General features: G+C 36.3%; 1 protein-coding gene across 1 annotated transcript; it reads left to right on the top strand.

The window, feature by feature from the left end:
- Positions 1 to 10,897: 10,897 nt before the first annotated feature.
- LOC113509263 (uncharacterized) lies at positions 10,898 to 19,141 on the top strand. Its single transcript, XM_052898349.1, has 5 exons — positions 10,898 to 11,055; positions 14,091 to 14,235; positions 15,267 to 15,352; positions 17,069 to 17,216; positions 18,453 to 19,141. Exons 2-5 carry the CDS (start codon positions 14,125 to 14,127, stop codon positions 18,954 to 18,956), a joined length of 849 nt encoding a protein of 282 aa, XP_052754309.1. The 5' UTR covers positions 10,898 to 11,055; positions 14,091 to 14,124; the 3' UTR covers positions 18,957 to 19,141.
- The last annotated feature ends 5,781 nt before the right edge of the window (positions 19,142 to 24,922 follow it).

Below are 24,922 nucleotides of genomic sequence, written 5' to 3'. Positions count from 1 at the left end.
GTATATTCCTTTTTAAAAGGCCGCCAGCACACTTGAAATGTCTCGGGTGGTGTTTTTCAATCATGATAATGAAATGGTAACCCCGCCTGCGCTATCGGTATACGCCGGCGGGGCACCAGTTAGCTTGTCTAAGCAGATCAGTTAGCCTATCGTGATGAATTCAAAAAATTAATCACGATTGTTTCCAATAGCTAATGGGGTGGGGGGAGAGGATTGTTAGTAATGAGGATGTTAGTCCCCATTGCTATCAACATACCCTACCAGGTCGACCTCCACGCGGTTCTCCCTGGAAACCATCGTGACTAATTAATCGTTGAATTTCACGATATCGAACCGATACGACATCATAACCTTCAAGAAAAGAGCATATTCCTTTTTAAAAGGCCGGCAGCACACCTGCAATGCCTCTACTGTTGTGGGTGATCATAGGCGGCGGTAGTCACTTACCATCAGGTGAGCCGCATGCTCGTTTGCCCCCTGTGTTGTAAAAAAAAATTGTGAATGGGCTAACTGAGCTACCTTTTCATTTTCGCCGATTTTCCTTTACTGGTGCTTCGCTAGCGTATACCGATAGCGCGGGTGGGGTTACCATTCCATTATCATCCATTGAAAAAAAAAAAGCCAATGGGGTTGTTAAGCCCAATTACTAACAATCCCTTCTCCCCCCCATTTCATATCTCACCATAATCTGTTACACTATAGGTCTATACCAGACAAAGACAGACGTGCCTCATTACGTATTCCATGGTTTTCCATGTTTATGTATTTTTTATGGACGGACATCGCTTTTTGTACGGAACAAAATTTACTTGTTTACGATATATTTATATATATTTTTTTTCCTTATTCGTGTCCCCTTCATTTGACACAGTTCGCGTGTGTTATGTCTATATTAAATTTAATACAACAATGACTGGTTTGACATTACGTTAGATCGGTGACAATGAACTCAATGCCTTATGTCAAACAGTCGAAGCCAGGCGTGGTCTATTATTAAATATTTGGAATTTTACCATACGAACGTATGCCGGTCACGTGTATGGCTCTAAATAATGGCCATACAATTCGCACGGGTACAATCAACTCTAGAATCGGAATAGGGACTCAATGGAGTATCTACTTTTTTTTTTTATTTATTCGAATCATTTCCCTTATCTCGCTTTTTGTGTATATCTGTGACCGTTATAATTTATGTGCTGTGAGTAATGCAAATAAATTATTATATCTATCTATCTATCTATTTATTTATTATTTCTTACAAGTTTCCTTACAAACTTACAAGTTGACCTTGTAATACAATACGTTATTTTTTCTTTTAATGGGTGAAAATGGTATGGCAACCCCGCCTGCGCTAACGGGATACGCTGGCGGAGCACCAGTGAAGGGTGATCGATGAGAATGAAAGTGGTAACCGTCGCCTATAGACATGAGCAGTACCATGGACATAACAGAGTATACTGTTTTGCCCATGATAACCCCCATGCGTTGCTATTTCTGAGGACCAAGGTGTTATGCCTCTGTACCCTGTAAATTCACGCCATATCCCACCCTTCAAACCGAAACACAGCCATGCAAACACAACTGCTTCACGGTTGAAACACGAATGGGACAGAGGTACCCAAGCAATCGACTTTTGTACAAAGTCTCCCTCTGGTAAATTAAATTCTCTTAGCCGCCTCTTACAATACCCACAGGAATGGAAAGTGTGGTCCATTCTATACCGGGACTACACGGCTATTAAATTTATTCTTTTAGTACGGACATGCTCCATGCCAACATTGTTCTTGATGATCACCACTACGCTAGGTGTTGATTGTATCAGACAGAACTCAATCGTTTTGGGTATCGACAGATTTGGAACTAAAATTGAATTACCAGGATTTGCTTGTGGATTTTTTTTTTTATTATTATATCTATCTAATTATTTTGTTGGTCGATGGATAGACAGCAGTGTCCCTCTTAAAACATCTCTAAAGTCTTACTACGGTTGCTAATCCATCTGCCAAGCGTGCCAACTACTGACATAAAAACTGCTAGGAAAAGAGACAAATTATAAGAACTATTGAGGACAGAAGGGGAAAAAAGTTTGGGACACTTGATACGACACGACGAATTTATGAACATTGTAATAGAAGGTACGATAGAAGAAAGGAGGGGAAGAGGGAGACCGAGACATAGTTACATCAGGCAGATCAAGGAAGGAGTTGGTGCCGTGTCTTATCAAGAGGTGAAGAGACTCGCTGCAAATCGTAGTGAGTAGCGAGAGCTCTACCGACAAAAGAGTAGTTCTTAAATAGGATAGATAGATAAATTTAAATATGAATAAGTCTTACATGGGAGATATTTGAGAAAAAATTATATGAGGGGTCTTGATAAGGACAGTAGAAGCTAAACCATTAATTTTTAGGATTTTGTCTCTTTCTATTTAGTCTCTACTTATCCGTATTATTGTTTTAAAAAATGAATTAAATTTAAGACATCTCTAGTGATGTACAGTTCCGTGGCCACCTCGAAGATAAGGTGAAGCTGGCATCCAAAAAACTCGGTGTGCTCAATAGAGCGAAGCATTACTTCACGCCGGATCAGCGATTAATGCTGTACAAATCGCAAATCCAGCTCCAAATGGAGTATTGCTGTCACTTATGGGCCGGAGCACCTAAATACCAGCTTGAACCTTTCGACTCGTTGCAACGACGAGCTATGAGAATTGTCGATGATCCTAGGCTCACAGGCGGTATCGAACCCTTAAATCTTAGGAGAGAATTTGCCTCACTCTGCGTGTTTTACCGCCTGTACAATGGATTTTGCTCAGAGGAATTGTTCAATATGATGCCCACAACCACTTTCTACCATCGTACGGCTCGCCATCGACAAAGAGTTCATCCTCATGTCCTACAGCCTCAATGGTCGCGAACTGCGCGGTTCCACAGATGTTTCCTCCCACGAACACTCAGATTGTGGAATGAGCTCCTTGCCGAGGTTTTCCCAAGAGACTACAGTATGGGGTTCTTCAAAAGGGGGGTAAAGAGGTTTCTTCAGGGTCGGCAACGCACGCGTAATACCTCTGGTATTGCAGGTGTTCATAGGCTACGGTAACCACTTACCATCAGGTGGGCCGTACGCCTGTTTGCCACCTGAATGGTATAAAAAATAAAAGAATAGAAATATAAATGAATCTATTTCTTTCCAAATAGATGCAATAATTTAAGGCTACATGCATGATTCGTGGATAACGTAGCACGTGCATCATTAAAGCTTAGATTGTATAGATAGAGCGTCGAGCCTCAAAAACGGGTCAACTTTTTGTCAACTAATTGTCAAATTAGCTGACTCGTTGTTTTTATCAGTGTTCTATATACTAATGCATAAAATGTGTCTTGACGTATTGTTTTTTTTTTAATGGATGATAATGGTATGGTAACCCCACCCGCGCTATCGGTATATACCGGCGGGGCACTAGTGAAGAGTGATAGGTGAGCATGAAGTAGGTAAGTCAGCCCATCGTGACGAATTCAACAAGAATTGTTCACGATGGTTTCCAAGGGGAACCACGTGAAGGTCGATCTAATAAGACATATTACTAGCAATGGGGCTGTCAAACTCCATTGCTAACAATCCTTTTCCCCCAACTTGACGTATTGTTTAATAAATAAAATGAGTGTTTACGCTTAAAAAAGATGCAGAATTTATAATGCAAAATAAATATAGAAGTTATAAAGGAAACATAATTATTATCACGTAAAATTGTATGAAAAAGTTGATCCTTTTTTTTTCTGTAACATTTCTCTGGAGACTATCTATGTAATCTAAGCGTTAAAGCTACTTTTTTTTTTGGAGTAAAATCCCGCCAATTTCCTCTTTAACATTTGACACACGATTCCGTATTCTGAATTCAAATATTTTAAATGTAATGTCTCTATGAATCATCCCGTCTTCGTTTTATTAGTTCTCAAGTACACCGAGAGATTACTGCTTAATATTAATTTTGTACAAGTACCTGTTTTTTTTTGCGAAGTAAAATTTAGTCGTTTTATTTCCATATAAATAGCTCTCACGCGATGGATTTAGAATGAAAGATTCTAAATTTATTTTATTACCAGATATACACAAGTCTGTCCACGTGTCCGGGATGTATTGATTGATTAAAATAAACATACCAGAGGGAGACTTTGTACAAAAGTCCTTTGCTTGGCTACCTCTGTCTCATTTGTGTTTCTACCGTGAAGCAGTTGTGTTTGCATGGCTGTGTTTCGGTTTGAAGGGTGGGATATGGTGTGAATTTACAGGGTACAGAGGAATAACACCTGAGTCCTCAGGAATGGTAACGCATGGGGGGTATCATGGGCGAAACAGTATACTCTGTTATGTCCACGGTACTGCTCATGTCTATAGGCGACGGTTACCACTTTCCATCAGGTGGGCCGTCAGCTTGTTTGCCATTCTAAGTTGTAAAAAAAAAAATAAAAAAAAAACTTAGTGAAGACTTAATTATTAATGTATATCATTAATAAGCATAGTAAATTAATATGTTATGCTTTTGTACAGTGTAATTTCACTGCCATATCTCACCCTTCAAACTGAAACCCCCATATCAGCAAAGCTGTTTGGTAGCAGAAACACGAGTGAGACAGAACTATCCAAGTAGACAATTTTTGTACAGTTTCCCTTTGATAAACGTTGATGGGACAGAGGTACCCATAAATAACATTCTCATCATCATCTTACCTTTATCCCAATTATTATTTGAGGTCCGCATAATATACTTTTCTCTTCTATTCTTCTCTATTCCCAGTCATTTCCGCATTCACTCCCATTCTGGCCATATCGTCTTTCACACAGGCCATTCATGTCTTTTTAGGTCTTCCTCTACCTTTATTATCCACATTAATACTTAATACCTTTCTTCAGACATGCTTCTCATCCCTGCGTATCACGTGCCCATGCCATGAACACCATGCTCTTAGATTATATAGATAGAGCATCGAGCCTCAAAAACGTGACAACTTTTTGTCAGCCAATTGTCAAATTAGCTGACTCGTTGTTTTTATCAGTGTTCTATATCTATATCTCTATGCAATATATATGTATATATATTGCTTAGAGGTGTTGCATCTCGGTGCATCTTCTGTCGAATTTATCATGGGCAGTGATTCGGATTGATACCTGCTGCTGATTTTCACCACCGTACAACCCGCCACAAACTAACGTTTCATCCCAACCATCTGGACGAGTGGCGGTCCTCCACCGTGCGTTTTTCAAGGTACTTTCTCCCACGCACAACTACTCTTTGGAATCAACTTCCAGCAGCGGTATTTCCGAACCGATACGACAACATAAACTTCAAGAAAAGAGCATATTCTTTTTTAAAAGGCCGGCAGCACACCTGCAATGCTGTTGTGGGTTGTGGGTAACCATGGGCGGCGGTAGTCACTTATCGTCAGGTGAGCAGCATGCTCGTTTGCCCCCTGTGTTGTAATATATATATGTATATATATATATATATATATATATATTTACTTATGCACACAATGTATCTAGACGTATCTATATTTAATTATTTAATAAATAAAATGAGTGTTTACGCATTAAAAAGGTGCAGAAATTATAAGACAAAATAAATATAGAAGTTATAAAGGAATCGCTCATAACTATTTATCACGCGAAATTGTATGAAAAAGTTGACTCGTTTTTCTCGAAGCATTTGTATGGAGACACTCTATCTATATAAGACTAATATATCTACGCCAAATATGTTTTTTTTTTTTCAACCAACTTACAAAAGTATTTATTTACAAGAAGAAATAATAACAAAATATTACTTAATCCAATATAACATTAAAAAATTTAAAAATATATATAATTAAAGATATGTTTTTGAATTTCATGAATATTTTTATACATGTAGATATCTTATTTTTATACCATTTCTTTTTTGCTTATTGGCTTTTAACACTTAGTCGATCCGTTACACGCAATACGAGCACACTTTGGGATTCCGAGGAGTTAAATTTTTAAATCAATTCTAATGCCGCCATGTTTAAATATTCCGGTGGTGTACAGTCACCGTCAATATTTTTGGGTCACGCCGCGGTACAGTTATCGACCTTTGTACAGTTATGGTGATTTATGATTTGGCCATTTTTTGGATTAGTGTGGTTAACGTTTACTTGGACGTTAAAAAAAAGATTTTTCTTTTGTTAGATTTTTTTTTATACAACTTAGAATGGCAAACAAGCTGACGGCCCACCTGATGGAAAGTGGTAACCGTCGCCTATAGACATGAGCAGTAGCATGGACATAACAGAGTATACAGTTTCGCCCATGATACCCCCATGCGTTGCCATTCCTGAGGGCTCAAGTGTTATTCCTCTGTACCCTGTAAATTCACGCCATATCCCACCCTTCCAACCGAAACACAGCCATGCAAACACAACTGCTTCATGGTTAAACACGAATGGGACAGAGGTACCCAAGCAAACGACTTTTGTACAAAGTCTCCCTCTGTTAGTTCGAAAGCAATAAATTTTCTGCTGTAAATGGAACACAAGTTTTTTTTATAAATATACGCTGACGAGGTACTAGGGAGGGATGATAGGTGAGGATGAAAGCAGGTCAGTTGGTACATCGTGAAGAGTACTATAGGAACTGCAGTCTGTTTCAATAGAATTTATTGAAATTGTAAATCAATGAATAATGGAATTGCCCATATGGCAGTTTGCTGTTCAATTAACTATTGATATATTTTTAATACCACTGAGATAGCAAAAAAGCATACGGCCCACCTGATGGTAAGCGGTTACCGTAGCTTATGAACGCCTACAATACTAGAGGTATTACGCGCACGTTGTCGACCCTGTAGATACCTCTTTACCCCTTTTTTGAAGAACCCCATGCTATAGTCTCTTGTAAAAATAGATAGATAGATACTCTTTACTGTTTCCTCCAAAAGATTACAATAGTAAACTTATTATAGATACAAACAATTACAAGAAATAATCACAGTGAGAAAACAATGGGCGACCTTATCGCGAAAAGCGATCTCTTCCAGCCAACCTTTGGATGGAGAGGAGTAATTATAAACAATTTGAAGCTACATTTAAACCAGTTTTTTAAATCACAGACGTGGAATAGATTAAAAAAAATGACAATTAGGCTGCTTGCCTTCCTTCGGGCTATATCGGTGATTTCGGTTCTTGTTCGGATATCCTGATTTAAAAATTTGGTATTTTTTTTATACAACTTAGAATGGCAGATAAGCTGACAGCTCACCTGATGGAAAATGGTAACCGTCGCCTATAGACATGAGTAGTACCATGGACATAACAGAGTATACTGTTTCGCCCATGATACCCCCCATGCGTTGCTATTCCTGAGAAGTGTTATTCCTCTGTACCCAGTAAATTCATGCCATATCCCACTCTTCAAACCGAAACACAGCCATGCAAGAACAGCTGCTTCACGATTGAAACACGTATGGGACAGAGGTACCCAAGCAATCGATGTCTTCCTCTGGTAAATTAAGTTATTTATTTGGTTTAATTAAGTTATATTGAAATTGAGTATAGTTTTAATGTAAGATATTATTTTAAATTAGTTTTATGTCCACTATTTCGTATGCGTGGATTTCAGAAGCAGGAATACAAATTAAATACATCACTTTACCAGAAGGAGACTTTATACAAAAGTCGTTTGTTTGGCCACCTCTGTCCCATTCGTGTTTCAACCGTAAAGCAGTTGTTTGCATGGCTGTGTTTCAGTTGAAGGGTGGGATATGGCAGTGGATTTACAGGGTACAGAGGAATGGCAACGAATGAGGGGTATTATGGGAGAAACAGTATACTCTGTTATGTCCACGGTACCGCTCATGTCTATAGGCGACGGTTACCCCTTTCCATCAGGTGGGCCGTCAGCTTGTTTGCCATGCGTTGCCATTCCTGAGGACTCAGGTGTTATTTCTCTGTACCCAGTAAATTCACTGCCATATGACACCCTTCAAACCGAAACAAAGCCGTGCAAACACAACTGTTTCACGGTTGAAACACGAATGAGACAGAGGTACCCAAGCAATCGACTTTTGTACAAAGTCTCCCTCTGGTGATATGCACCAGTAGCTAATGTTATATGTGTATTGTAAGTGATGCAAATAAATTATATATCTATCTATCTATCTATATAAGCGGTAGAATACGCAAAGGGGAGGTAAAGTCTCGCCTTAGACTTAAGGGCTCGATACTGCCTGTGAGCTTGGGATTGTCAAAATTTTTTTCTTGTTATTTTTATTTTAGACAACTTAGTTCCATTTTTGTTAAGTAAGTAAGTTTACTTAAAAAAAAACTATGTTAATACTTAACCCTTCTTTGCATGATTTTTTTATTGGTGAAATAAATAGAGGTGATATAATTCATGCTCAAAATAAAAAAAAAATGTTAAAAAATTAAATTTGACAGCTATGTTTTTTTTTCTGTAATGGACATTAAAAAGGTGTCCAGACACGATCAACTTAAAGTGAACTTGTTCTTTTATATAATTTTTGGGCATTCAATGTTATGATGGAAATTTCCACCATGATGCAAAGAAGGGTTAATCACTAATGATGATCTAGTCCTCTCGGCGAGCATTCTCACCAGAGGACTATTTAATTATTTACAAACTAGCGGCCCGTGCCGGCTTCGTACGGGTGTACATTTTTATAACATTTTAAAAAGTGGTTATTGTGACATAACGATAATAGTTGGACATATAGTGTCGCGAAGTTTTTTTTTATAGTTATTGATATTTTCTTCAATATTGTAGAACATACTTTTGTTCTATCACCAGTTTAGTTTCCGCAGCGCACGCGACCAAAGATATTTTATAGCATTGTATTTACACCTTTAGTTACGTTACTAAAGTTTTAGTAAGGATCCCCAATATTTTCTAGCAATAAATATAGCCTATGTTACTCAGGATGAATGTAGCTTTCTAATGGTGAAAGAATTTTTGAAATAGGCAAAGTAGTTTTCGAGTTTATTCATTATAAACATATATACAAAAATACAAATCTTTCTTCTTTATAATATTAGTGTAGACGTAGACAGTGTCCGACCATTTGGCTGAACCTTAATACGTCTTTTGAAGAAATTCATTAGATATACATATAGACATAGTTCTTCAAAAGGGGGGTAAAGAGGTTTCTTCAGGGTCGGCAACGCGCGCGTAATACCTCTGGTATTGCAGGCGTTCATAGGCTACGGTAACCGCTTACCATCAGGTGGGCCGTATGCTTGTTTGCCACCTCAGTGGTATAAAAAAAACATACAGTGATTAGTGAGGAAATATTGTCATTGGATATTTTAACAATTATATGACCTTATTACACGGTGATATTGCCGTGTTAGAGAATTTAAGCTCGATTGGTTTTCGGCTCACATATTACTTCGCGCCGCGCCAAAGCTCATTTATTGTGGCGTCAGCAGACAAAAGTGTTAGGACGAAATAAAAATAAATAAATAAATAAAAATTACGAATGTGTACCAGAGGGCGACTTTGTATAAAAGTCGTTTGCTGGGGTACCTCTGTCCCATTCGTGTTTCAACCGTAAAGCAGTTGTGTCTGCATGGCTGTGTTTCGGTTTGAAGGGTGGGATATGGCGTGAATTTACAGTGTACAGAGGAATAACACCTGAGTCCTCAGGAATGGCAACGCATTGGGGGTATTATGGGCGAAACAGTACACTCTGTTATGTCCATGGTACTGCTCATGTCTATAGGCGACGGTTACCACTTTCCATCAGGTGGGCCGTCAGCTTGTTTGCCATTCTAAGTTGTATATAAAAAAAAAAATGTGTCCCATAAAAAAGCGACTTCAATTGTGGTTATTATAATTTAAAAATTTAATTATGGTAACAATTTTGATACAATTTCTATTAGGGGCCAGTCTGTAAGTAGATTTGGCTATCTCTTCCTTTCCCGTGGGTATCGTAAAAAGTGAGTAAATGAGCTTAATAATCGAGGGATGGGCAGCAGCGTAGTGTACAGTGCATAGGCGCTGTAAAATTATTGTTATTTGTTATATTCAAACAAATTTAAATAATTTACCATGACAAGTCATTTTACTGACAGTCAATCCATCATCGTATCATAATCAACATCTGCATACCATATTGAAAACTAGTTTTACTCAGTCATTTTAATGTTGAAAAATCTTGATTTTTAACTTAACTTTTTTTTTTTTAATTTTGCACGGCGGTACTTTACTCCCGTAGTCAACAGTTTAGTTACCTTTCTTCTTTTCATTTAAGCGTTTCCTCTTGTCTGTGCTACTAATTCATGCATCTTCCTCCAGCCAGCTCTATCCCAGGCCATATCCTTGACCTCCCTATACGACATGACGCCTAGTGTTTCCTTTATCTGTCCCATGTAGTTAATCCTCGGTCTTCCTCTTCCTCTTTTGCCCTCTATCTTTCCTTCTATTATGCTCTTAAAAAAATCGTCATGTCGTATAAAGTGGCCCAGCATTTTGCCTCTTCTATTCTTTATTATTTCAACCAAGTTACCTAGTTAAGTCAAGTTAGTCAAGTTAGTTAATAATGGAAAATTAAAGAGTTCCCGTGGAATAGTTAAAAACTATAGTAACTATTTATTAGTGTTTAATACACGACCTACTTAAGTAAAGTCATTTTGATATAAGGCAAAGAGTGAGAACGACACGTCATTTGTTAATTTTGGTCCAGTATTCCCGGATATAATAAATAAGTAGCTACTAAACAGGAATAACAACCACCACGCGAACAAAGTCGCGGGCGTTAGCTAGTGAACTAATAAATTTATTGTTCGTCATTTTTTTGCTAACGCTACATAATCTCTCATTGCGAATTCCGCAAACACAGCTCCATCGGGCTACGTTTATAAAAGAGCGAAATGCCATGAAAATTTTCACATTGCCATATATTTTGCGAGCCTGTCCGGCGCTTGTATTGAGTGACAGTGTTTATAATATAAAATAAATATTGATAATTTGTTTGCTGACTGTACTAAGTGACAATATTGGATGAGGCGCTAAGGGCGGTTTCGGGTGGTAAGTTTGTTTTTTTAAATTTTATTTTCACTTTCGATTTAGTGTTTTTTTTTTTTTCATTAGAAATGTATGAAATTGAACCGGGCAAGTGCGTGTCGTATTCACATGTCTAGTGTTCCGTACATTTGACTGCCCACCTGATGGACTTTCCAAAACGGTAACCGTCGCCTATAGACATGAGCAGTACCATGGACATAACAGAGTATACTGTTTCGCCCATGATGCCCCCATGCGTTGCCATTCCTGAGGACTCAGGTGTTATTCCTCTGTACCGTGTAAATTCACTGCCATATCCCACCCTTCAAACCGAAACACAGCCATGCAAACACAACTGCTTCACGGTAGAAACACGAATGGGACAGAGGTACCCAAGCAATCGAATTTTGTACAATTATATTATTTTAATGAAAATTTATTTGAATTTTATAATCATTTTATTACTACGCATATCTACAATATGAGATAAACTGTAATTATTTCAGATTTTTTATTTTATAAATTTTGAAATAAGAGAGTGGAGGGGGGGAGGGTTATTTTCATATTTTCTATTATCATCATTACCATTATACCAGCCTTTAACTGTCCACTGCTGAACATAAGCCTCCCCCTTGGGAGGTTTTACCAATAGTTGTCACGCTTGGGAGGTGGATTGGCAACCACAATTAGGCTTTGGTGATGTTTTAACAAGGACGCAGCTGTCCATCCCTCGCTCTACCTTAGTCGCCTCTTACGACACCCACGCGAAAGGAAGGGCTGGCCTATTCTATGCCGGGACCACACGGGATTTTTTTTTTTTTGTAAATCCATAAAAAAATTAAAAAAAAAACAATTTTAGATAGATTTTGAAATTTCAACAACCCCTTTTGAACTACAAGCAAAAAATAATTACTAATATATTTTTTCAAAAATATATTTTACATTATGTGTAAGCTAATGTTATTTAAAACTATTCCAAATTAAGATTAATAATTGCTGAGCCATAGCGCTATGCTGTGACAGACGGATAGATAGATAGATACTCTTTACTGTTTCCTCCAAAAGATTACAATAGTAAACTTATTATAGATACAAACAATTACAAGAAATAATCACAATGAGAAAAGAATGGGCGACCTTATCGCTAAGAGCGGGGAAAAGGGATTGTTAGTAATCGGATCTAATGAACTCATTGCTAGCAATACACCTTATCAGGTCTAGCTGCACGCGGTTCTCCCTGGAAACCATCGTGGTTAATTCTAGTGGAATTCGTAACGATGGGCTAACTGACCTGCTTTCATCGTCACCTATCATCCCTCACTGGTGCTTCGTGAAAATGGTATGGTAACCCCGCCTGCGCTAACGGGATACGCTGGCGGAGCACAGCTGGTGGGCCAGTTAGCCCATCATGATGAATTCATCAGGAATTAACCATGATAGTTTCTAGGAGAAACCGCGAGGAGGTCGACCTGGTTGGGTATATTGCTAGCAATGGGATTCTCAATCTCCATTACTAACAAACCCTTTCCCCCCTATATACTAAGTTAGGATATAACCTATCCGTGCACCAAATTTTATTTAAATCTGTTCAGTAGTTATTGCGTGAAAGAATAACAAATGTTCATCCATCTATTCTTGCCTATTCTCTCTTTTGTGCTAAATTCTTTTTTTTAGACTTTAACTTAGAATGGCAAACAAGCTGATGGCCCACCTGATGGATAGTGGTAACCGTCGCCTATAGACATGAGCAGTATCGTGGACATAACAGAGTATACTGTTTCACCCATGATACCTCCCATGCGTTGCCATTCCTGAGGACTCAGGCGTTATTCCTCTGTATCTTGTAAATTTACTGCCATTTCTCACATTTCAAACCAAAATACAGCCATGCAAACACAACTGCTTCACGGTAGAAATAGGAATGGAACAGAGGTACCCAAGCAATCGACTTTTGTACCCCCTGATGATTTGACAATCATCACTCGGAAGCCTGGTGTGCTAGCTTCTTTTGATGTGCTAACAAGAATTATTGTGAAAAACCTTCAGAAATTAAAGGGCACCTAATTTTTATATTTTATCGCGACTGACCACTTTATCCTCAAATTATACATGAATATATTTTTATATTTACATCTATATATTATATAAGTAATTTATTATATACATTAACTTTACGCGAAACACATTCCATTAAACGACATACTTCTGCTGTATCAAATTGCAGCTCAAGTTTGTTACAGCAAATAAACTCAGTGCGTCAGAAATATAAATAAGAAAAACAGTGAAACAAATACAATTAAAAAAAAACGGCCTTTATACAAAGTCTCCTACTGGTATGTACATACATACATACAGTTACACAGTGCATTAATGTATAAATAAATATACGTATACATGTGAGCTGTATTTATATTATTACACGTCTTTACATCTCCATATTTAGAAATAGTAGAATTTCAACGTACCTCCGATCAAACTGTTTATAATTACTCCTCTCCATCCAAAGGTTGCCTGCAAGAGATCGCTCTCAGCGATAAGGTCGCGCATTGTTTTCTCATTGTGATTATTTCTTGTAATTGTTTATATTTATAATAAGTTTACTATTGTAATCTTTTGGAGGAAACAATAAAGAGTATCTATCTATCTATCTTTACAGCATGTGATTTAAATAAATATTTCCGAAGATATTACAGATTTAAAATGCAGGGACATAGCGGTGCGGAATTGCACCAGTGCTAAGCCGGGGTTGCCCATTGTTTTCTCACTGTGATTATTTCTTGTAATTGTTTGTATCTATAATAAGTTTACTATTGTAATTTTTTGGAGGAAACAATAAAGAGTATCTATCTACAGACATAGCCCGAAGGATAAGCAAGCTGAAGTGGCAACGGGCTGGTCACATAGCTCGAAGAACCGACAACCGATGGGGAAGAAAGGTTCTTGAGTGGTCTTGTAATTGTTTGTATTTATAATAAGTTCACTACTGTAATCTTATGGAGGAAACAATAAAGAGTATCTATCTGTCCAATCACCATTTTATATCATTTTATGATTTTCAGAGAGAAAAAAGACGTAAGAAACTGGACAAAGAAAATGGCGTTCGCAACATGGAAGTGTTTGTTTGTATTGCTCTCAGTATCGTATGCGAGATCAGATGACATCGACGTCGAATTGAGTACGGGGATTATGCTTAAAATTTTGAGGGTAAGGTCTGATGATGTACGTACAACTGATGCTTTGGCGAGGGGGGAAAGGGATTGTTAGTAATGGACACTAAGAATCCCATTGCTAGCAATATACCCAACAAGGTCAACTTCCTCGCGGTTCCCCCTAGAAACTATCATGGTTAATACCTGTTGAATTCATCATGATGGGCCAACTGGCCTGTTTTCATTCTCATCTATCACCCTTCACTGGTGCTCCGCCAGCGTGTCCCGTTAGCGCAGGCGGGGTGACCATACCATTTTCACCCATCAAAAAAAAATGCTCTGGCGATTGGGAACACAGTTAACAAACCGTATTCTAGTAACAGCGGTAGGTTTACCCACCGCCGTGGATTCTAACATGCTCAGTAACATGTGACCACGTCAAGTGTTCCGTTAATTACACAACAACAATAGTCGACAGATGGCTCTGAATACCCCTGAATAATTAGAGATTACAGTCGTTAGTATTGGGGTTATGTTTTCTTGTACTATTAATATATAATATAAAAAATTGATACTCTGGAACTACTGTTAAGGTGGGGGGGGGGGATTATTAGTAATGGGGCATAACTGACCCATTGTTAGCAATACACCCTATCAGATTGACCTCCACGCGGTTCACCCCGAGAATCATCGTGGTTAATTCTAGCAGAATTCGCCACGATGGGCTAGCTGACCTGCTTTCATCGTCACATATTAAATCTCACTGGTGCCCCGTCAGCGTATACTAATAGCACAGGCGGGGTTACCACACCATTTTCATCGCATTAAAAAGGAATGTCTTGGAGCCTTTCATTTTAAGGTACAGCATTGCCCTTCAATGCCCCCATCCCCCCACTAACTACAGCCATGATGATGATGTAAAAAAGTCTATTCGGGATGATTTCTATTCTCTTTCTATTCTATTCTTATGTTTATTGACATTTTTTTTTTCATTTGTAATAATTATTAATCTATTTGCAGGCAGTAGCGAATCACTTATGTTTATTTTTTTTTCATTTGAAATAATTATAATAAATCTATTTGCAGGCAGTAGCGAATCAAACACAGAGCGACACTCTAAACCTGCCAGCGAATGCGACGTCCATTAGAGAAAACATAACAGACACATTTAGGTGAGATAGTGTCCTATCTATATTGTGTTATATATCCATGTATTATTAATAAGGAAATATTTATTTAATTATTCATTTAACTCTTTACTGCACCATAAATAAAAATATACAATGACAAGTGAATAATTCAAGTGAAATACAGTAACGTAAATACAGATTGAAATATACACATAAAGGTACAAAAGGCGGTCTTATCGCTTAGTGCAGTCTGTTACAGACAACCTTTGGTTTATTTTTTATTTAATTTATTTAATACACAGTACAACATTCAGCGTTCACACTCACTTTTTTACTTTATCCGAGCAGTAAGTGCTTTATATTATTCTCAATTTCGTGTACAATATAGTATATGTCATATATGTGTAAGTATATTTGTTATTCATATATATTTATTCGTTTATATATGTAATTTTAGTATGTATGTATATCAATAATTACTAATACCGCATTCGTGTATTCTGACACTTGCCTACGGTTGACTGGTAGAGAATGCTTTTAGCATTAAGTCCGCCATGTACACATATTTGTACTAATGAATAAATAAATAAATAAAAACATTTTAATAATAACGCTTCTGTTTTAAGCAAAAAAACAAAAAGAAACAACAGCGACGAGAAGCAGTTGTGTTTGCATGGCTGTGTTCCGGTTTGAAGAGTGGGATATGGCAGTGAATTTACACGGTACAGAGGAATAACATCTGAGTCCTCGGGAATGGCAACGCATGGGGGGTATCATGGGCGAAACAGTATACTCTGTTATGTCCACGGTACTGCTCATGTCTATAGGCGACGGTTATCACTTTCCATCAGGTGGGCCGTCAACTTGTTTGCAATTCTAAATTGCATAGAAAAAAAGATGAAGATGGTATTGGTCCTACACGATTGTCCGTATGCAAAATTTTTAAATTACTCAGCTGGCTATGGAGAGGGCTATGCTCGGAGTCTCTTTGCATGATAGAATCCGAAACGAGGATATCCGCAAAAGAACCAAAGTAACCGACATGGCCCAAAGGATAAGCAAAGCTGAAGTGACAATGGGCTGGTCACATAGCTCGATGAACCAACAACCGATGGAAAGAAAGATTTTTGAGTGGCAACGCCATACGGGCAAACGGGCAGTGAAGTACGATCCCCCACTAGATGGAGTGACGACCTCAAATGCATTGCAGGGAGTCACTGGTTGCAGGTGGCTCAGGACCGTTCTTTATGGCAGTCTATAGGGGAGTCCCATGTCCAGCAGTGGATGAATAGTGGTTTTTTTTTATTGTAACCCCATCTGCGCTAACGGGATACGCTGGCGGAGGACCAGTGAAGGGTGATAGATGAGAATGAAAACAGGCCAGTTAGCCCATCATGATGAATTCATCAGGAATTGACCATGATAGTTTCCAAGGGGTACCGCGAGGAGGTCGACCTGGTTGGGTATATTGCTAGCATTGGGTTTCTCAGTCTCCATTACTAACAATCCCTTTCCCCCGGACGGATAATGGCTGAAATGATGATGAAGATGTCTCGTTTAGAGGTGAAATATATGCAACATGTGCATGGACTGAATAGTGGTCGGAGACTTACGACTAATATAGAGAATCACAGAACTTCTACTAATAATAATAGGAGTAAATCTTCGAGTGTTGGCAGTTCACACGCATACTAACGGTAGCGGAATTAAACGAAATAATTGTAAATGACTAACCTGTATTTTTTTATTTCTTGTCAGCTGTGAGAATCGAACCTACGGCTACTATGCAGATGTCGACAACGACTGTCAAATATTCCACGTCTGTCTACCGTCGCAAGCGCCCTCTGGACGCAACGTCACATACAGATGGAGCTTCATATGTCCTAATGAGACAATCTTCAATCAGGTATGATTTACCATCTGTTTTTTTATGCAACTTAGAATGGCAAACAAGCTGACGGCCCACCAGATGGTAAGTGGCAACCGTCGCCTATACACATGAGCAGTACCATGGACATAACAGAGTATACTGTTTCGCCCATGATGATGCCCCATGCGTTGTCATTCCTGCGGACTCAGGTGTTATTCCTCTGTACCTTGTAAATTCACGCTATATCCCATCCTTCAAATCGAAACACAGCCATGCAATCACAACTGCTTCACGGTAGAAACACAATTGGGACAGAGCTACCCAAGCAATCGACTTTTGTACAAAGTCTCCCTCTGGTCACCATCTAGTTTATAAAAATCTCATATCAAGGTGCTTGTTCATGCTAATCTCCGAAACAGCTCAATCGATTTTAATTAAATTTTGTCAATATATTTTGCTTTAAATTGAGAAATATTTAATGGTTTTTTTTTTATTCCTGATAGAAATATAACTTCGGCAAATGGCTTACATACCATACCTTCATACCTTAGAGCCTAAATGGTCACGTACAGCGCGGTTTCAGAGATGTTTCCTCCCACGAACGCTCAGGTTATGGGGCTTGAAAAAAATGGCGGTAGTCATGTTTTGCTGGGTCCACCAGTATTAACATAAGAATCAAAATTGTAATCAGTAAACACAGTTCCTGTCGTTCATATTTTTTATGTAACGTGGAATGGCATACAAGCTGACGGTTTACCTGATGGAAAGTGTAACTGTCGCCGTATGAACAGTATTTTTAGAGAATAGATATACATGGCACCCCTCATGAGTAGTCATCTCTGAAAACGATGGGTATTTTTTAATTTTTTTTTATACCACTGAGGTGGCAAACAAGCATACGATCCACCTGATGGTAAGCAGTTATTGTAGCCTATAAACATCTTCAATACCAGGGGGATAACACGCGTGTTGCCGATCCTGAAGAAATCTTTTCATCTCTTGTTTGAAGAACGCTATTCTGTAGTATCTTGAAAAAGCCTCGACAGGGAGTTCATTCTATAACTTGAGCATTTGTGGGAGGAAATATAGCTGAAACCACGCTGTACAATATGATGAAAAGTTGTATGAAAGCCTCGTATTTCCACTACCATATCTCATCTTTTAAATCGAAACACAGCCATGAAAGCACAGCTGCTTCACAGTAGAAACACAAGTGAGACAGAGGTACTCAAGCAGACGCCTTTTTTGCTAAGCCTCTCTCTGGTTTTTCAGGAAGTATTAGTTTGCACAAGACCACGCGAGGCCATCCCGTGTGAAGATGCCCCCATGTATTACGACATTAACATGGAATTTGGTAAAGTTTCGAACGATACTAAAGAGAAAGAGACGAATGAGAACGAATCTAATAATAACAAAGAAACTGCTACTAATTCAAATAAAAGAAACAAAAACCAAAAGAGAAAACAGAATCTTATAGACAATCGTAACCAAAACTTCATAACTGAAGAAGTGCTCAAAGAGTTCGTCGATGAAGAACTAAAAAGAGAAGAGGATGAAATTATCGAATTAGAGAAGGAACTAGAAAATAATCCTGACGTTATGCCAGTAATAATTGACACAAACGAGTATAAACCACAAATTAATCCTGTTAAAGATGATTTTGCAACAAGCGACGAAGAAAACGACTTGAACTCAAGATTAGCTGCGGAGAGAAGTTTGAAATGGAATGAAAGGAAGATTAGAAGAGGCGCGTCAAGGTTTAAAGCTAATTTATAAGGAATTGTGACAACAAATGTAAATGTTCACCGATGTCTCGCATGAATCGATTTATTCTTTGACCAACAAAGAATAAATCTATTTTTGTACAAATGTAGGGTGTATTGACGAAATAATAATGTTAGTATTACTTGATAATTGTAAATACAAATTTTAGATTGTAATAAATGTTGCAAACATCTCTACGAATGCTTTTTTCTTAATCCCAAAATATTTGTGAATATTGTTCTGGTTTTTGAATACATATAAGAAGTAAGGTAAAGGAGAAAAAATAAGGTATTTGGCTGTAAATACAAATGTTTGTTTCTTCTTAGGAAATAAATGTTAAAAAAAAAATTGAAGCTTTTAAATTACTTATCATTGAAAAGAAACACACAAATAATAATTTAATTATACAATGAAAAAAAAAATCACAATTATCCAAATAATACCTGTTTATGCTAGGACTAGGATGAAGGGATTATGGGGGAGGCCTATGTCTAGCGTGAACGGATAATGACTGAAATGATGATGATTATGAATGCTAGGATTTAGTTTCGAGGTGTCCGAATAGCAAAATCTTGTTTCATTAAACAAATGATTAGCTAAATAAACAAATAAAAAAAGAAAAATGAATTCATCCTATGATTATACCACTATTTTTCAAATATTGTTGACCGACATGATTAATTGATCTTAAATTAGTGGCTATGGTTACCAGGACCCCAACACTAAGGCGCGGCGAGGGATTGTCATGTGATTTTTAGCCGGTAGGAGTCCGGCAGTATTCACACCCTCCCCCGGGAGTGTGTTTCTGCATGATGCATTTTCCACATATAAAAAAAAGTGGCTATGGTTAATTTATTTTAATTTTTTTAATTTAAATTAGCAAAATTACAAAAAATCCTTTTATACTCTGTAGAAAACCTGCGTCATTTTGTTTAATGGCGCATCATATGTTCCCTAAGCGGATACAGAGATAAATCGGTTGATGAATTCGATCAACCGAAAAGATCTCCTGCTCTCTACGATTGGTTACCCTATGCCGATTCGCTTAATAATTTTTCATGCTACATTGAAAGATCCTAGGCTTTAGGCAGAAGGGAATACTTGCCTAAAAAGGTCTTTCCTTCAGAATAATTCAATTTCTTAAAACTATCTCAATCATACGTTAAATAAATTCCTATATTCTTATCATAATCAATTTCACGGTCGTACTTCGTTGATTGAATTTTTATTTGACTTCAAATCGGGCGCTGTTTTAATCAATTCACATCACAAACAAAGTACGCGAAAAATGATTCAAAGATGCATTTAATATTTTTCATAATATTCATCTGTAAAGTACATGCTGAAAGTAACAGCAATGAGGCTAAATATATTGATTTGTTACCAGATGAAGAGAAACAAGCGTTTCTAGATAAAATAGCTAGGCGTATATTTGATGAAATTCAAACAAAAAATGAACCTTATAAAGGCAGAGAAAAGATTTCTAATGAAGAGTTAGATAAATATAGTGAATATGTAAGCAAAGTAATAAAACAAGAAGCAGTCAGCCTCAGACGGGATAGAGAGGATCTACCAGATATAAGCAACACTGACGAGAAAAAAATCCTCAGAGAACATTTACAAGCAAAGTTATTAGAAAATGATAAGAAATTGATACAAGTAGATGATGAATATGTTAAAGATCATATAGATTTTACATTACAACAAGGACTGAGGAAAAAAAGAAATAACGATGATTTGAAACATAATGATTTATTAAAAGGCAATAACGATGAAATTATTTTGGTTACACCTATTTATAATGAAGATATTTTAAAAATAAACCAAAACCAAAACAGTTATATTGAAAATCAAGAATCATTAAATGATAATACCGACGTTAGTAGTGTAATTCCTTTAAAAAAAAGTATTGTACATGATTCTGATATACAAGTAAGAGGTTACAAGAGATATTCACGAAATTTTGCAGCAACCAATAGTATAACAACGACAGTGAATAATACGGATTATTTGGTGACAAAAACAATACATTTCAATCCAAAAGAGAGTACAGAACTTGAAAAAGCAGATTACATTAACGAAACAACTACATATAAAGGTGTAAAAGACAATGAAACAAGTAATACTGTATCGACTAAGAAGTGCGATAGCGAAAATAAATCAAAAGAAACAAAGTCTATAAATGGATTTACACAAAAGATATATGACACGTTTGAAAACGGAGATTTTGCAAATACATCTAAAAATAATGAGCGAATTATAGAAAGTAAAATTACATATAATAAAGTTAATATAAGTGGTATTACCATATCCCAAATACCAATTAATGAAACCACTGAAAAAATAAGTACGAACTCAGAAAATATGAATGAAATTTTGTTAAGAAGACAAGGTGTTGTTAGTCATAATGACAATAACGTTAGTACAATACAAGAATGGGTGTCAACCCAAGAGAGTACAGTCAGAGATAATTTTGATGAAAATACTCTTCCCTCTATAGGATTTACAGAAAATATTTTAAGTAGTTCAAATAATACAGACAATAAATTTGTTCATAATATACCGTTAGAAAAAGAAAATATTGAGTTAAATTACTATTCTAATGAGAGCGATACATTGAATGTAGCATTAATGAAAAATAATACAGACTACGATGATAAATTACAGGAACAGCAAGCTACATCACAGAATTCAAATTTAACTGCCAATAATACAACAGATATCTCAAATATCACAAACTTAAAAATTATGCAACAGAGCTATACAACGAAGCAAGTATTAGAAGAAGAAAAAAAAGTAGACACAACAGTTTCACGACCAGACTCTGTAAAGGAAAAGGAAAATAATGAGATAGTAACTAAAAAAATAAATGAAAGAATTTTATTGACTCAAAAAAATAACGATGAAGTAACAATTATCAAAAAAACTACACTAGATTCTGTTGCATTAAATATAAATCAAAATCATTCTTATTCGAATCAAAATAATGTTTCTGTGTTCACTAATCCAGACCTAGTATCTAGTTCCAATAATAAAATGCTAAAAAATGAAAAACTTAATCTGAAACAGAGTCAAAAATTAGATGAAAACGAGAAAATATTAAACAATGGTGAAAATAAAAGCATTACGAAAAATGTACATAGTATAATAAACATATTAAGACAAGGTATTTCATATAATAAACAGGAATCAGTGGAAGATGACTCAAATGAAAAAGTTGTAAGAGATTTTAATTTAAATATTAATAATAAAAACATCAAAGAATACAATGTATACGAAATATGTAAGTATTTCAGTAATTAATTAGATTTTATTAATTTTCAACTAACTTCAAGAAGTAGGAATTCTCAATTCTATTGTATTTGTTTATGTTTGTTACCTCCTAACTCTGTCAGATGTAAACTAGTTTAGAAAATTATTTTTAATTGAAAGGCTATACTTAAAGATTAGTCGTATAGAAATTTTATCAAAATCGGTTCAGTAGATTAATTTTTAAATCATAGAGACTGTATCATCACTCACTGTGTCGTGATATTGTCTTCTTTGGTGTTTTTTAAGGTAAATGTTCTGAAAAATTGGAAATTATCTCTCCATCGCTATTTCGTCACAGAATTACTGTACTGGTCAGAGGTTGCAGTCATGGGTTTATATACGAATTTTCTTCCGAGGATCTGTGTTTCTTGCCATGTACAACTTGGATTTCATTATCTCTCTATCAGGTGGCTATGGGATTAATATATTGTGCCAGTATGGAAAAAGGTGCTTGATTGCATTTTTAGTTCTTTTTAAAATATTATTAATTCCATATTATTTTTAGCTAACGACCAACCAACCTTTATAAGTAACAATGAAGGTCACGAACAACCATATTATGCACCTATTTACAAGTATTCACCAAGAAATGCTTATTTTAATTCCTATAATAGACTTGTACCAAATTATGAAGATGAATCTAGGAATGGTAATGACGATGAAGTTGTAAAGAATGTAGATGGAAATAAAAAATATAATAACATAGCACAGAGAAGCATAGGCAGTTTGGAAAGTAATATTAGGTATGATACTAATAGAAAATTCAGGTTTCGCGTTAAAAATTCTGACTACCCAAAAATTAAACGTGACAAAACAACTTATCATATATCTTTACCGTTAGCTGTAAAGAAACCTCAAGTTACTACAATACATATCAAACCAGACGACTATTTAGATGCAGATTATTACTTTGGCAGATCTGATAATACTGGTTTCAATAAAAGAAGTAAAGAAAATAAAAAAAGTAAGAAAAGACAATTTAACAAACCATCATTCTCTGGCTTTAGTAAAGAAATGAATCCTTACCAAGATATTAAAAGTGAAAACGGAAGTTTCATTAGAGCAATTAAAAAGATTCTGTATCAAAATAAAATATTCGGTAATGTACCATCTATACATGATAAATTAAAGATGACCACAGATAAAAATGAAATAGATAACGAAACGCCAAAAGCTTATCTAAGAACAAAAGTTGCTAATGATGATTATATGATATTACTCTCTAATAACAAGCATGGGAACTTTGATGACGAGTCTTACAGTCCGAGCAATATTGCAGTTGATTATTATTTTAGCAGAACATATTCTGATGAAGAATCCAATACGAAAAATATTAAAAATAGGCTCCATTTGCAAAGACTTGGTGACATGAAAGATTCTTTACAAGTGGAAAAACCACCGAATTCGTATAGAAATTCTATTAAAAATAACAACATAGTTTATGGCAATGATGAAATATTACCAATTACACCTCGTTCCAATAAATTAAATGATAGAAGAACTACAGAGGTACCCAAATTGCGATGTTACAAATTTAGAAAAGGAAAGAAGATAACATTTTGCGATTCAAATAAAAGTGAAATAAGTGAAGAAGATGAAACTGTAGCAGAATATGTAATCGAAACAGATAAAGTAAATGATCAATACATAATAAATCTAAATAATGGAGTAAATGAGAACCAAGTTATAAATGATGATGATGCGTCAAAGGTAAAACAGGAAAGTAAGAAATATGCGAATGCACAAATAAGAGAAGAATATAATATTAAACCTTTAACAATCAAAGATATAATAAACACAGCTGGCGAAGACTATGTTCTGGAAAATTTCGATAGACTTGTAAAACCAAATATATCACTTACGAGAACCAGTGATAGAGAAATTGATGCTTATGTGGAGGTGATGAAAGATTTGTATGAGGGAGACAGCAAACTATTAGAACAGTACGATTGGTTGGGAACGACAGTAAATATTCAGTCGGCTTTGAATAAACTTATTAATTTAATGTAAGTATTTTTTTTTAATGGGTCACCCATGGTATGGTATACCAATGGTATGGTAACCCCGTCTGCGCTATTGGTATACACTGGCGGGGCACCAGTGAGGGATGACAGGTGAAGATGAAAGTAGGTCAGTTGGCCCATCCTGACGAATTAAACTAGAATTTGTCACGATGGTTTCCAGGGGGAAGGTGGAGGTCGACCTGACAGGATATATTGCTAGTAATAGGGCTACTTGACCCCATTACTAACAATCCCTTTTCCCCCAAATGAAAGTACTATAAATAGGAATAAAAACAAATTAATTTTCTTAAACAAAATTGGCTTATAGGTACAATATGGCTAATGAACACATATTAGGCAAAGCTTGTCTCGTGGAAGTCAAAGCAGAAATATAATAGTTGTAATGTGGCGAATAGATTTAATATAAATATATAATAACGTTTAATGCAACTTCAAAACCTAACTGCGGTTGCCAACCCGCCTGCTAAACGTGGCGACTACTGGCAAAAACGCTTACAGTTGATATGATAATGATGATGATGAAATAAAGTGATTTTTTTTATACAACTTAGAATGTCAAACAAGCTGACGGCCCACCTGATGGAAAGTGGCAACCGTCGCCTATAGACATAAGCAGTACCATGGACATAACAGAGTTTACTG

The sequence above is a fragment of the Galleria mellonella genome, unplaced genomic scaffold, assembly GCF_026898425.1.
Source record: "Galleria mellonella isolate WM207_F2 unplaced genomic scaffold, CSIRO_AGI_GalMel_v1 utg424, whole genome shotgun sequence".
In the NCBI taxonomy this organism is placed as follows: Eukaryota; Metazoa; Arthropoda; class Insecta; order Lepidoptera; family Pyralidae; genus Galleria; species Galleria mellonella.
Note: the sequence above shows the minus strand (reverse complement) of the source record. Positions and strands in the feature narration are given on the sequence as shown.

Excerpts from the sequence above, each read along its gene's own strand:
- LOC113509263 (XM_052898349.1), top strand. The coding sequence starts at position 14,125 with ATGGCGTTCGCAACATGGAAGTGTTTGTTTGTATTGCTCTCAGTATCG. Across the intron at positions 14,236-15,266 it reads TTATGCTTAAAATTTTGAGG|GCAGTAGCGAATCAAACACA; the intron begins GTAAGGTCTGAT and ends ATCTATTTGCAG. Across the intron at positions 15,353-17,068 it reads AACATAACAGACACATTTAG|CTGTGAGAATCGAACCTACG; the intron begins GTGAGATAGTGT and ends ATTTCTTGTCAG.